A 14,861-nucleotide genomic window follows, 5' to 3' on the forward strand; every position below is an offset into this window, starting at 1 on the left:
ATAGCATTTACTCTAGAGTGGGCTTTGAGCCCTTTTCAGAATGCACCAGAGTGGGCCTAGATACTCATCTGTTAGGCAGTGATGCCTCTGTAATGAACAGAAGTTCCTGAGTGTAGTATTGCATACTAGGGCCCTATTTAGTGTAGCATACAAGAGAGGAAGCTTGTATACGTATAATGCTCATATATGAAAAATGTCAAAGAAAAGGAGAGTGTAAAAATTACATTTTATTTACCAGTTTAGTTGATGAAGTCATGTATGTGTTAAGAAAATGAGCAACTTAGAATAAGTTAAGTTGGTTAACTTGAAAGATTTAAAGCTTGACTTTTTTAATTAATTTTGCTGATTAAAAACTAAATCTTGAAAGCATTTTTATCAAAATGTAGTTAAGTATATCAATTTTTCCATCTTACCTTAATTTTTCAGCTCATCATTCTATACAGTTGATTCCTCTTAATAGGAACTATTATTTTTGAAAATTTAACTTCAAGAAAATGAATGTTGAGAAATCTTTGAGGTGTATTAAAAAATCGTATTATTAATTTGGAATCCTCAAAGTTCACTATAAATTTAAGACAAGTTTTTATTAAAGTATATTCAAGCCTTCAGTATGGATTGCACCTCAACATAAAACAAAAATCCTTACAACTGGACCAATGAGCAACATCATGATAAACAGAGAAAAGACTGAAGTTGTCAAGGATTTCATTTTACTTGGATCCACAATCAACAGCCATGGAAGCAGCAGTCAAGAAATCAAAAGACGCATTGCATTGGGCAAATCTGCTGCAGAGGACCTCTTCAAAGTGTTGAAAAGCAAAGATGTCACCTTGAAGACTAAGGTGCCTGACCCAGGCCATGGTGTTTTCAATTGCATCATATGCCTGTGAATGCCGGACAATGAATAAGGAAGACCAGAGAAGAACTGACGCCTTTGAATTGTGGTGTTGGCGAAGAATATTGAATATACCATGGACTGCCAAAAGAATGAACAAATCTGTCTTGGACGAAGTGCGGCCAGAATGCTCCTTAGAGGCAGGGATGGCGAGACTGTGTCTTACATACTTTGGACATGTTGTCAGGAGGGCTGAGTCCCTGGAGAAGGACATCATGCTTGGCAGAGTACAGGGTCAGCGGAAAAGAGGAAGACCCTCAACAAGGTGGATTGACACAGTGGCTGCAGTAATGGGCTCAAGCGTAACAACAATTGTAAGGATGGAGCAGGACAGGGCAGTGTTTGGTTCTGTTGTGCATAGGGTCGCTATGAGTTGGAACCGACTCGATGGCGCCTATCATCAACAACAATAACATTTAATCCTTTATCTTTGTGCGGTTGGGTGTTCTGGAATAGTATCACTCATTTGCTCTGTTTTAGGATAACGCTGGTTGAAATTACTGAAATGTGTAATTTATACAATTTTTAGGTTTATTAGTGAATACTCAATAATTAAGTTATACAAACTCACTATAAAATTAAAATTATAAATTCTACTTAATTCAGTATATTAGTTTGTATCGAGAAAAACTGTACTATGTATCACGTAGTAATTAGAACATGGTAAATAGTACACAGCAGACTTATGTAGGATACCAAAAAAACAAACAAATCAGTTGCCATCAAGTCTCTTCCGACTCATGGTGATCCCATGTGTTGCAGAGTAGAACTGCTCCATAGAGTTTTCAAGGCTGTAGTCTTTGGGTAGCAGATTGTCAGGCCTTTTTTCCGAGGCACCTCTAGCTGGGTTTGAACCTCCAACCTTTCAGTTAGTAGACAAGTGCCTAACTGTTTGCACCACTTAGGGACTCCTGTGTAGGGTGCAGATGTAGCCAAATCACATGCCATTTTGAAAAGTGTTTTTGTGTGATAACAATGAATATGGTGTAGCAGTGTATCTTTCTAATATGAAGACAAAATTAAATATTATTGGTGATTTTTTTTGCTTACAGTGAAAATTCTCGACTGGCTGCTGAGGTTTACAAAGACATGCCCGAAACTAGCTTTACCCGAACGATCTCTAATCCTGAGGTGGTTATGAAACGGCGGAGGCAGCAAAAACTGGAAAAGAGAATGCAAGAATTTCGGAGCTCAGATGGGCGGCCTGATTCAGGTACAAGTTTGGATTGTTTTTCTGTTATATCTGTTGTGAAGGTTATTATTTCATTATACTTTTTATATGAGTGAGGCCGTACCTAACTGAAGTTATTGGGTGGTGGTGTTTTTGTGTGTCCTTGAGTGAATTCCAACTCACAGAGATTCTATAGGACAGAGTAGAACTACCCCATAGGGTTTCCTAGGCTGAAGGAGATCAGCTGGTCTTTTCTCCTTTGGAGCCATTGGGTGAGTACAAACCACCAACCTTTAGGTTAGCAGCTGAGCGCTTAACCGTTGTGCCACCAGGGCTCCTTAAGCGGGTGATGTAGCCTGTTAATATCAAATGTGTACCATGTATGAACGGTACAAAGTCAGTTTTGCCTTAAGAGTCCTGTTCATATAGAGAGAGATTTAATGACATACTTTTCCCCAGTATGGCTTTATTTTATTTATTTTTTTAATTCTAGAAAATTTCAAATATATGCAAAAGAAGAGAGCTAGATATAATGACCCCTGTGTACCCATCACTGAGCTTCAGTAATTACCAGCTCATGTCTCGTCTCTACTCCCATGTATTTGCTTCATGCCCAAACTGTAGTGTTGTTGAAGTAAATCCTAGTCTTATTACTTAAAAATATTTTAGTTTCCACCCCCCCAAAGGATAAGTATTCTTAAAAAAAATCCAAAAACTAGCCATAGTATCATTATCACATATCAAAGAATAGGCAGTAACTCCTTAATATTATCCAATATTTAGTCGTTGTCCAGATTTTTCTCGTCTCCGGTAATTCTTTTGAGTCAGGATTCAGAGATCCACACACTGTGCTTGGTTTATGTGTCTTGCATTCTGAAATCCCCTGTCCTGTCTTTCCTTTAACTTCCTAGTTTATTAGTTGGCTGGTTGATTTTAAAACCTAGGTGGTTTGTCTTGTACATTCTGAGACTATATCCTGTGGTGCATTTTATCATTTTCTTCCCGTTTTCTCTCTTTTCCTGCATTAGCTATAGATAAAGGTATAGAGGGTTTGGGGGGGGTGTGGGGCAAGAATACTTACCATAGTGTCCTCCAAAGGAGATCAGTGGTCTTTTTTTTTCATCATTGTTTTAATGGCTAATAGATTCAAAACGGTTCAGTGCTTTTCAATCCATTGCCCTTACTTTCTTTATTGATTTGCTGATGTCACTTGGAGCCAGTGAGAATCTCTTCGCGTTGTCCCCAGAGTCTTTTCTACACTACCATAGCCATCTGAGAAAGCTTTTTTGTCTGACAAGATGTAGGTTCATCTTGTATATTTCGTGCCCCAGACCCTGAATCTTTCTCTCGGGAATCTCATTCCTTTTAGACGGAATTGATATCTGGCTGCTAGGAGTACTCCTTGTGACGGGTGTTTAGTTAGTGCTTCTGAGCCTGTTTAGCAAACAGAGCTAGGAAAGACATTTTTTGAAACTATGTTGCTTTTAGGAAAAACTGGGTGTCTTTTATGATAAAATTCCTAACATTAGCACGATTATTTGCTTTTTCCTATTGTGTATACTGTTGCTGGGTGCTGGTGAGTCAGTTCTGACTCATAGTGACCCCATGTGTTACAGAGTAGAACTGCCCCATAGGTTTTCTAGGCTGTAATCTTTGCAGAAGCAGATTGTCAGGTCCTTCTCCCCTAGAACCACTGGGTGGTTTGAATCGCTAATTTTTCAGTTAACAGCCAAGCGCTTAACCATTGTGCCACCAAGGCTCCTTGCAATATATACTAATAGTGTCAAATTTAAAATAACAATATTATTAATAACAGTAAGGTACCCAAAACATTTTAAGCTTTTTTTTTTGACGGTATATCCTAAAGGATAGATGGCAAATTACTGTTGTAAATTCACAAGCTTATTCTTATCCATGTGATTCTGTTTCCACAGTAATTCACAGTTACACTTATTTGTTTTATTTCACTTTTGATTTTGGGGATTTGTTTCTTCAAAATTTAATTTTATTTAATGATTCCAAAGTCAGATTTATAAAACAAGGTATATTTGGAGAAGTCTAGCTTTTGTCCCTGACTGCCTCCTTAGATAAAGAACCAGGCACACCATAGGCTTTCTTCCTGCCTCGCTTTTCCCACTCAACAACGTATCCTGGGTGTTACTCCATGGCAGTACATAGACGTAGTCCACTTATTCATTTATTTATTTTATCTGTCATTAGTAAACAGAAAGGACGGAAATAGCTGCATTTCTATGGATTACAGACCATTCTTTGGGCATGTTTTCAGGAGCGACCAGTCCCTGGAGAAGGACATCATGCTTGGTAAAGTAGGGGGTCAGCGAAAAAGACATCTCGCATCGTGTCTATAATGAAGTGCTAGGACAGTGGAAAGTTCTGAGACAGTGAAAGAGCCAACTTGCAGAAGACCTTATTGTGGTTATTCTGAGGAAAATTGAGACTATAAAGAGATTTGAAACAGCTGAGTTTGCTATTCGACCTATAAATTGGTTTTGTGTGTTTTTTAGCTATTTGACACTTTTATTTGTAATTAATCACAGTTGTACTCAGCAAAGAAAATACTTATTATGATAAGTTAAAAGCTTGTTAGAAAGTACTTTTATTTATTAAAAACAATACATAACCTGCTGAGTTTCAAACAATCAGTATGTTAGAGGGCTGTATTATCGATCTGGCCTTTCCTAGAAAAAGCGTGATCTAGAATGTCATCAACTGTATTTCTGTTATAATGTTACATTTAGATGCTTCAGAATTGGATGTTCTAACCTTATGTTCTGTATGTCCGTTAGCTTATTTATTAGTTTTAGGGCTTTCGAATGTTAGGGTTGGCAGCATTTCTCTAGAGTCTCATCACTTATAATAGCTTTAGCTGGGAAGAGTTGTTTAACTGTGCACCGTTTCTCTTCAGTCAAAGCCTGAGTCAAAGGGTTTTAACATTACCCTGATTATTTTTATAACCATAATCTGATACACCTCTATGGTAGCAAGTTGGAAACATCAAGGGGAGGCCATGTTTACACGGCCATGTTTACACTTACATTATATTCACAGGAACGGCCTTACTGTGTAGCTTATTAGTAGTACCTCTGCTCTGTCTTAATTGTGAGTTGAAGTCTGTAGACCATACAGTTCTAAAGTGATTTTGCCCCCAATATTACTCCATTTCTTCTGAGCTTGCACATGGTCTTACGGTATATTTCAGTGTTGTGCTCCACGCGGCCTCCGGCCGTGATGGAGGTTGGCCCTGAAGCTAATTTGTCTGTCAACCAAGCATTCCAGGCCTTTTTTGACCCTTAGCATCTCTGTAACTGAGTCTTCATTATGGATTTCACTGGAATTGTAGTGTCAGTGATTCAAGAAAACCACGGAAGTGAGGGCTTGTTTCCATGAATGTTCCAGTGAGATGACTTTGAGACCCAGTTAATTATTTATATACATTTTATGTACATTTATATGCATAATGAAATGTGGTTCTAATATGGATTAGAATGTAACATTTCTGTATATTTTTAAGGTAAAAGGGAAAGTTTTTTCATGTTACCTCAGGCTATGCCCACAGATATGTGTACTTATTTTTCGCTACCATTGTTAAGAATACTTTGATGGAAAAATTCGATATTGTCTGTTAATAGGCCACTGACATGCTTTAAACCGAGGATTAAGAAATCTTTCAGTCTAGCCTAAGGTTCAGGTTTAGAGAGTACTGTGGAAGGGAGCAGAAGGAGGGCTGAGGGAATTGTGATTAGAAGCAGGCATGGTGCTGGAAGTGTTGGGCAGTGGTGCAGTGGGTAAGAGCTACAGCTGCTAACCAAAAGTTCGGCAGTTTGAATCCACCATCTGCTCCTTGGCAATTGTATGGGGCAGTTCTGCTCCATCCTATAGGGTTGCTATGAGTTGAAATCAACTTGACGGCAATAGAATTTTTTGGTTTTTTTGGAACTAAGTCACTGACAGTGGACTATAAGGAGAGAACAGGATTGAAGACATATTCAAGAGGTAGAATTACCAGGAACTGTAACAGATTAGGTTTCATTGTGTTGGGGAGACATTCAGGATGACACTGTGTTTCATTGTGTAGCTACTGATGGACTCGGGTGGGAAAGGAAGGCTTGTTTATATACGTTCTGTGAGGTGCTGCAGAGATCTGGGGTCTTTCAGGCTGTGAGTTGAGTGACTTCAGTGAGTACTGGTCAGGAATGTTGATGGAGATAAAGATTTTGGGAGTCGTCTGTGTCGTGGGAAGGCAGAATCTCTGAGCATGGATAAGATCTCCCAGACAGAAAATATACAGGTACGCAAAAATGTCAGGTAAAGTTACTGTAAAGAGGAGTTGGCAAACAACAGAGAAAAGGAACACGAAGAATTGGGCAGAGAGAGAGCAGGAGAGCAGAGTAGAGCTTGTCCGTAAAGGGATGACTGGAGGTGGAAGCAGCATTGTTGTAGGTGGACCCCCAGCACCGTGGAGACCAGATGTTAGCAGACAGCTGTTGACGTTCACGCTAAGGAAGTCAGAATGTGCTGCACTGGGGTTTCCTATTGTTTCTTCATAAGTAACTTAGGAAAATACAGGGTTGTCGCCTAGTCTGTCTGTCACCTTAGATTGATAAAGGATGTAGATTGGGGGTGTGGTCACTGGGGGTCAGGCTGCTCTGAGAAATTTATGAAACACACATTTCTGTTAACAACTGAGCCTGCTTCCTGCCTCTGTAGCCCAAGGGTTATTTCCCCAAGTTCCGTTGACATCACAGCCCCCCTTAACTTGTATCTGTTAGGCACACATCCCAGCTGACCAAGGGTTGTGATTTTTAAACCGCTTTGGCCTGGAATTTGTAAACTATCTTTAACAGTTAGGTGTATTAACTTTGTGATGTTTTCAAAGTGTTGTCGACCCACACATGCCCTAATGTGGCACTAGGAGCCCTGGTGGTGCAGTGGTTTGGCTGCTAACAAAAGGTTGACGCTATGAACCCATCCAACAGTTCCATGGGAGAAGAAGACCCGATGATCTGCTTCTGTAAAGATTACAGCCCAGAAAACCCTAGGGGCAGTTCTGCTTTGTCACACAGGGTCACTAAGAGTCAGAACTGAGTCGAAGATGGCACTCAACAACAGCAGCAATTACTGTCACATGTGGCTTTTTCTCACTGAGAAATTTATTAAGAAAACTGTAAGAGAATTTTTAGGGGATTGATTGATCTTTCCTCTGCTTCAGCGTTTTAGTGGAGTAAGGTTGCAGTTGGATTGCTTGTTCACTAACATTAACTTCAGTGCGTTCCATCTTCAAGGTCAGGATAATAATCATATCCTCATTTTAGAACAAAAATGTATATTTTACAAATGAGTTATAGTCAATAATACCAAAACAAACAAATAAAACCTGTTGCTGTTGAGTTAGTTCCAATTCATAGTGACCCTATAGGACAGAGTAGAACTGCCCCATAGGGTTTCCAAGGAGTGGGTGGTGGATTCTAACTGCTGACCTTTTCGTTAGCACCCAGAGCTCTTAACCACTGTGCCACCAGGGTTTCCAGTCTATATGTTAGCTTCTCTTCCTTACCTCCATAGCAAATAAAAAAAATATAGGGAGGTATGTATCTTCATCTCTGACAGTAATATGGTTTTATGCTTATAAAGTAAAAACAACCTTTTAAATTAGACTGTCCATTTGTGGCTTCCTTTTGTCACAGTGTCTTAACACTCACCGTACTAAAACCAGGATGATAGTTTAGACAGATGTTCTGAAACATTCAGACTGGCAAAAACAGGTAATAAAAGCTAAATTCATTTGGCTACATGAGTATGAGTTGTACAGCTGCTCATTGTGACATGTCCTTCAGAAGTGCCACTGAGAATCAGATTATACATAGGAACCATACTGATTTATTATGTGACTTTCTGATAAACCCTGTCCTTAAATCTTTTTAGACCAAAATCGTTTTTCATGCTCTGTGGTCTATAACTTTGGGATTTCAAGTACTTGTCTGGGCACTTAGCAGATAAAATTCTTTTAGAAAAACTCAGTTTCTGACCGTTTGCATTTTTCTGTAGCCTATGCTTTTTTTCAGAGCCATCTTTAGCTTTCAAAGCAGAATGTCTAGTCTGCTCCTTGGCTGTCTAATGTGAAAGCATACAGCTGTTACCTCAGTCTGCGGAACGAGGTGTTTTTACTCCTCCTGTTGTATGCATGTTTTTCTTGTAACTTACTTGAGATCTGTATTTGGAAATAGAGTATAATTAAGTGAGGAGTGGATATATTTGGGTATGAAACACATTTCGGACTGGCCTCCCTGCTATGCCCCCCTCCCCAAGTCCGGCCGACTTCTTGAATGGCGACTCCTCTTGTCACCCCACTGTCTCCATATTGACCCGTGAGTCCCTCTGCTGAGGATGCACTGACTTTGGATGAAGTCTTACTTCACTGCTCCCTCCTCTGAAATCTTTTAGACCTGAGTTCAAACCTCGCTTCTTCAGGGAGGCCTGTGCTGTCACTGAGCTTAGGAAGCGCCTGGTCGCTTTCTTCCTTGTGACCATGTCTATGTTACTCACGGCGTATATATCACAATCTTAAATGATTTGTTTTCTTGTTAGTCTTCTCCCCCTAGATTGCGGCTGTCTGAAGGCAGGGACGCAGTCTGAGAGTGGGATGGACACAGTCTGCGGGCCAGGATGGTCTGAGGGCCAAGGGTGGGGATGCAGTTTGAGGGCAGGGTGGCCATCTGGGGGCGGGAACATGGTCTGAGGACTGAGGGTGGGGTCTGAGGGCAGGATCACAGTCTGAGGTCTGAGGGCAGGAATGCAGTCAGAGGATAGGGATGGGATCTTAAGGCAGGGACTCCATCAGAGGGCAGGGGCACCGTCTAAGGGCAGGAAGTGTAGGGATGTGGTCTGAGGGCAGGCGTGTGGTGTGAAGATGAGGGGTGTGGTGTGAGGTGGGGTTGGTGTCTGCCGTGTTTACTTCGGTGTCCTCAGTGCAGGAGCAGTGGGGCATTGCATACGTGTGTCTGCACATGGTGAACACACAGGGACAACTGAGTGTCACAGACCTGTGCTCATGGGTCTGCACTGTGACTCCATAGAAGCCCATTACCATTGCCATCAAGTCGATTCTGACTCATAGCAACCCTATAGGACAAAGTAGAACTGCTGCATAGGGTTTCCAGGGAGGAGCTGGTGGATTCAAACTGCCAACCTTTTGGTTAGCAGCCGTAGCACTCAACTGCTACACCACTAGGGTTTCCATTAGCTTCCCCACAGTTGTATCACTGAGTTAAGCTATCAGAATGCACCTTGTGTCAGACTTGTTGCACTGAAAAAGAGAATGTGAGAAGTAATCAGTACCCAGAATAACTGCTTTAGACTTAAAAAAGAGCCAAGGAGTAATGGAAATTTAGAACCACCTCAAGATCTTTTAATATAGCTGTTTTAATTTACAGCTGAGAAAATTGACGGTTACAGAGGTTAGAATGCTTACCCATGGCTGCCCTGTATGAGAGGGACCTTGGCACCTCGCTTGACTTCCTACCTCTGCCTTGGTTCCTGTAGACTCACGATTTCTGGGCTTGTAAATCTTAGACCATAAGTAGAAAGCAGATGGTGATGTCGAAAGTGACAGCAATATAACATACATAGAGAATTCCATTAAAAGGAAACATACAAACAAAAGAATAAACCTCAGGACTTCCAAGCTGCTATGGTCTAATCGATTGTTTTTCTCCAAAATGAGTTCACTGTTAGGAATGATGCTCGAGTCTGCAGCCTGGAAGGTATAGAGCCTGGTGTTTTGGTGGCAGATACCTTATAGAAAATCTTTGTGTTGTAGTACCTGAGACCTCCTACTTCCTAGCTCAATTTTTTTAAATTGACTTATTTTGTGTGGTTGTTATTTAAGTTTATCTGGATTTTAAACTTCCATTTCATGAAGTTGAAAAAAACAAAAAATGGGAATATAAAAAGTGTATCAGTAAGAAGCTGGAAAAGCGCAGCTGGAGAAAGAGTAGCACTAGGAGAAAGATGTAGAGTTCATTTCTTTTTCCACTCTTCACCCGTAAAGTAAATGTGTGCATCATTGTAGAAAACTACTTTGGCTTGAGAGAACCAGAAACGGTGTTTGTCACACAGGATTATTCACTGCAGCAGAGAATCGCTAGATCGAAAAGCCACTGCTGATAACCTGTCTTCTAACAGGAAATGCAAACGGAGTTATTGTGCAGGTTCCACCTTTGTCCCCACTGCAGCCGGAATTTACGTGGTCTTTTCTTAAGTGATTGTAAATGTTAGTTATTGCTGTTATTGACATATAAGAAATTTGTGCTCAACAATGTCAAAATGTTTTTTCAGGTGGAACACTGAGAATTTATGCAGATAGTTTAAAACCAAATATTCCCTACAAGACAATCCTACTGTCAACTACCGATACTGCAGACTTTGCTGTGGTTGAAGCTTTAGAGAAGTATGGTCTGGAGAAAGAGAGTCCTAAGGATTACTGCATCGCCCGGGTAAATAATCTAATCAGCACTTTTTAGCCAATATTAAACGTCGTAGGACTTTGCATTTAAATGGAAAGAGATTCTTTAAATCAAGTTTTAGCATATGTCAGTTCTCTCCCACTGTATCATTTCGAATCTGATGAACTCAAACCACCATGTTAAATCTGTATAAAAACAGCACTCTCCCGTCCATTACAAAAATAATACATGTGCGTTGTTATAAAATTAGCAAAGTATAAAAAGCCAAACTGAAGGAAAGAAAAAAATCATCCCCTGTTCTATGACTGAAGGATGATCACTATGAGTATTTTGATGTATATCCTTCCAACTCTTACTTTGCATTTATAAAAAAACCAAACCCGTTGCTGTGAAGTCAATTTCAACTCCTAGCGACCCTGTAGGACAGAATAGAACTGCCTGATAGTTTCCAAGGAGCACCTCGTGGATTTGAACTGCTGACCTTTTGATTAGTAGCATTTGACCATTACACCACCAGGATTTCCATTGCATATATCGATAACTTAATTTTTTCTTGTAAAATCTACTTTAATGATACTTTTCTTATGGATTTTTACTAAGATATATCATGAAGAAGGAGCCCTGGTGGTGCAGGTGGTTAGTGCTCGGCTATTAACCAAAAGGTCGGTGATTTGAACCCACCAGCCACTTCTGGGAGAAAGATGTGGCAGTCTGCTTTCATGAAGATTACAGCTTCGGAAACCCTGCGGGGCAGTTCTTCTGTGTCCTATAGGGTCACTGTGAGTTGGTATCGACTTGATGGTGGTGGCTTTGGTATATCTTGAAGATTCAGTTTTTAAATAAATTAGTTTTCTATTCATAAGTACCAACATCTGGTTGACATGTTCAGTAGTCATCCGTAGTTTTTTGGAGATAAAGAACATATTTTTGACCCTAGTAGTAAAGAATTGTGAGAGTGGCGCAGGGGGTGCACGGGGTCACTATGAGTCAGAACTGGCGCGACAGCATCGAACAACAACGGTAGTAAAGAAATGAAGTGAAATTTTATGCTTCCCAAATGATTTGAGAACACTAAGTAAAATGAGATTTTCTATTCTGAGTAAAAAACTGCTTAGAAAATTCATGACTTCTAAGTCAACCAAGTATATACAAACTTCTTTTTAGCCAATATTTCCCTGGCAGAATGTCAGTTGACAATAAATTTTTTTAAAAAGATGCCCCCTTTCTCTCATCTTAGCAAATGATTATTGAATAATGAAACAGGGTGATTACTTGTTTTAATGCTTTTCGTCCCCGAAATTATTGAGATGTAACTGAAGTATAACAATATACATGTTTAAAGTATAGGGGTTCCTTCAGTGTACACAGTGAACATTTCCATCCTCTTCAAAAGTTTCTTCATGCGTCTTTGTAAGCCATCAATCCCTTCATCCCCCATCCCAGGCAACCCCTGGTCTGCTTCCTGTCACTATAGATCCGTTTGCATCTTCTGGAATTTCTATGTAAATGGAGTCGTCCAGCACGCACTCTCTTTTGCCTGCCGCCTTTCAGTCAGCAGGTTGGTTTTTATAGATCTGTTTGCATCTTCTGGAATTTCTGCATACATGGAATCATACGGCATGCACTCTCTTTTGCCTGCTCAGGTTGGTTTTGAGAATCACCCACGTTGTGTGCGTCAGTGGTTACTGTTTTGGCTGATTACTGTCTCGCTTTATGCGTGTCACAGTTTGTTAATCCATTTACCTGCTGGTGGGCATTTGGGTTGTCACTCATTTTGGGATTTTCTAATAAAGCTGCAAAGAATGTACACATGTTTCATTTTGAGTAAATACCCAGATGTATAATGGCTCAATCACGTGATAGATGTATGTGTAACTTTTTAAGAAAATACCAAACTACAATTGCTCTATATGCCTTTTTGGCAATACCAAGCTGTCTTGATTACTATAGATTTATAATAAGCTTTAAAATTATGTAAAGTATGTCCCAACTTTGTTCTTTGTTTTTATCTTTAAAAACAGCTTTATTTTAGATTATTTGCATTTCTATATAAATCTTTGAATCAGCTTGTCAATTTTTACAAAAAAGTCTGCTGGACTTATGACTGGATTTGCATTGAATCTATAGATAAATTTAGAGAGACTTCTTATCCTAACAGCAGTCAATCTTGCCACTTATGAGCAATTTATTTAGATCTTCTTTAAGTTCTCTCAGCAGTGTTTTGTAGTTTTTAGTGTAGAATTCTTGTACCTCTTTTGTTAGGTACAGATGACATTAAATAAAAGCACTTGCTTGAATTTCATGACATCCTCTTGCTGAAAAGCTAAGAAGTTGTAATCAGTTGGAAAAAGTATCTGGTAGGTGCTTAGTCTTATGAGTATACCCCAATTTTCATCTGAAAGTAGATGAGAAAACAGATTTTCCCACATCAAAAATGACAATAAAGGAATAAAAGAAAATTATATAAAGCCACACCAAAAAAAAAAAAGAGCATAGAAGAAGACAAGAATTCAGAGTTGTCAATTAAATTTTGAAGTTGTAAGTGAGTGATGTCTAGCTTATCAGATCAGAGAAAGCCTGCAGACTGGAGGTCAAGAAGCAGGCAAACGCCTGTGTCAGAACCCCAGGAAGACACAGCAATTAGAGGCTTTAGGTACCTTCTGAGGCAGTATTGAAAGTTAGCCTGAAAACAGAAAATTTAGTTGAAAATTTTTATGAGTAAAAATATGTATACCCCCATCCTGTTTCCCATCTCAACCACTGTGTCATCTCCCAGCTGAAGGCTACAGAAAAGTTGATGAGATTGAATGAACAAGGGAAGCCTTGGATTTGGGGATACCAGCAGAGCAGAAGGGTGGCAGAGATATTCACTGAAAACAGAAGGATTAAGTGTGAGTCTGCACCCTGAACACTTACAGCCAGGTTGAAGGAGACCTCCCAGGAGAAACTTGCTGGCCAGAGAATATAACCTCTGTATGGATACTGACCCTTGGAGGTTCTGGTCCAATAGTCCCACTGTGAAACCCACCAGCAATCATCCTTGCTCATACATACGTTCAGGCTTACACTCAGCTTTATTGTGACTTGCTGTCAAATATAAGTGGATGGGCAAGGTCGAACAGACATTTGAGAAAAGCCTTTAAAATGAAAGACCAACACAAACAGATAAAAGAACCTGGAGCTAAGAGAGAGTGCATAGAGCAGATGAAGTGTCCAAAAAACAGACATATTCAGATAAGAGGGATATTACATCCATGAAATGGGACCAGAATGCCCTAAAGAGGAACATTTAGAGAAAGAGCTGTTGGAAATATAAAGCTGTATGAATAAAGAAGAAAGAGAGGGGTAAATGCCAATAGGAGGGGCAGAAGGTAAAGTTAAGGGAATTTATCAGAATGTAGAACAGAAAGACAAGGAAATAAAAGAGAAAAGATAAATTTAGGTTATCGGTGTAGGGTATCCACACATTAACTAACAGCGGGACCAGACAGAAAGCAAGAGGAAATGAAGGGTAGAAGGTATCAAGAACTACTACCAGAATACCTCCCAGAAATGAAAGATTTGCATTTCCAGGTTGAAAAGGCTCGCTGCTATAGTTACTTTGTAAAAGGCTAAAGCATATTATCTGAAATTGCAGAAAGCTAAACGTAAAGATGGGTTAATGTCCTAGAGAGAAAGATTCAAGTTGCATGTGAAGAGTTGCGAACAAGATTGGTGCTGGTCATTTCAACAGTAATGATGGAATCTGGACTACAGTGAAGCAGTGCTCTCAAATGCAAAGTGAAGATGATTGTCACTTTGAACTGTCAGTCAAGTGTTAGGTGGAGTAAAAGCATTTTAAAACATATGTAGTCTTCCTGAATTTACTCCCGTGCATCCTTTCTCAGAAAGCTACTGGATGTTGGTACCCAGCAAAATGTTGGGGTAGGTCAAGAAAGACAAAGAGGATCTAAGACTAGAACCCGGCGCAGGAGAAGGTAATTCCAAGGATGATGGGGGAGGAAAGTCTGAAAGAACGTTTTGCAGCTAACCTAGACAGCTATCATTTTGGAGTGGAAATAATATCTAAAATTGAAGAAAATAAAATAGTCATTAAAACATATCAGAGATATGGTGGTGAATATTAGTTATAACATGTAAAATAAACAGATCGCCAGTAAATTCCTGAGTGTATTTCTCTAAGGATTTCCTTTTGCAATATTGATTGTTGTGGCAGTAAGCAGGAAGCATGTGAAATGCCTGTCACTAAAGGGATGTCTGTGCCGTTTAATACCGTGTTGCTATGGGACATTACACAAGAGAGCTATCTGTA

The 14,861-nt window shown here is 39.8% G+C and overlaps 1 protein-coding gene across 7 annotated transcripts in view; it reads left to right on the forward strand.

Annotated features, from left to right (window-relative positions):
- The window catches only part of AFDN (afadin, adherens junction formation factor), a 175,405-nt gene that overhangs the window by 65,865 nt on the left and 94,679 nt on the right, over nt 1-14,861 (forward strand). For all 7 annotated transcript variants that reach the window (XM_064293260.1, XM_064293263.1, XM_064293274.1 and 4 more), the window contains exons 5-6: nt 1,948-2,108; nt 10,422-10,579. In XM_064293260.1, the coding sequence (XP_064149330.1) occupies nt 1,948-2,108; nt 10,422-10,579 (319 nt within the window). The remainder of the gene's footprint in view (nt 1-1,947; nt 2,109-10,421; nt 10,580-14,861) is intronic.

Source organism: Loxodonta africana, chromosome 1 (genome assembly GCF_030014295.1).
Source record: "Loxodonta africana isolate mLoxAfr1 chromosome 1, mLoxAfr1.hap2, whole genome shotgun sequence".
Taxonomy (NCBI): Eukaryota; Metazoa; Chordata; class Mammalia; order Proboscidea; family Elephantidae; genus Loxodonta; species Loxodonta africana.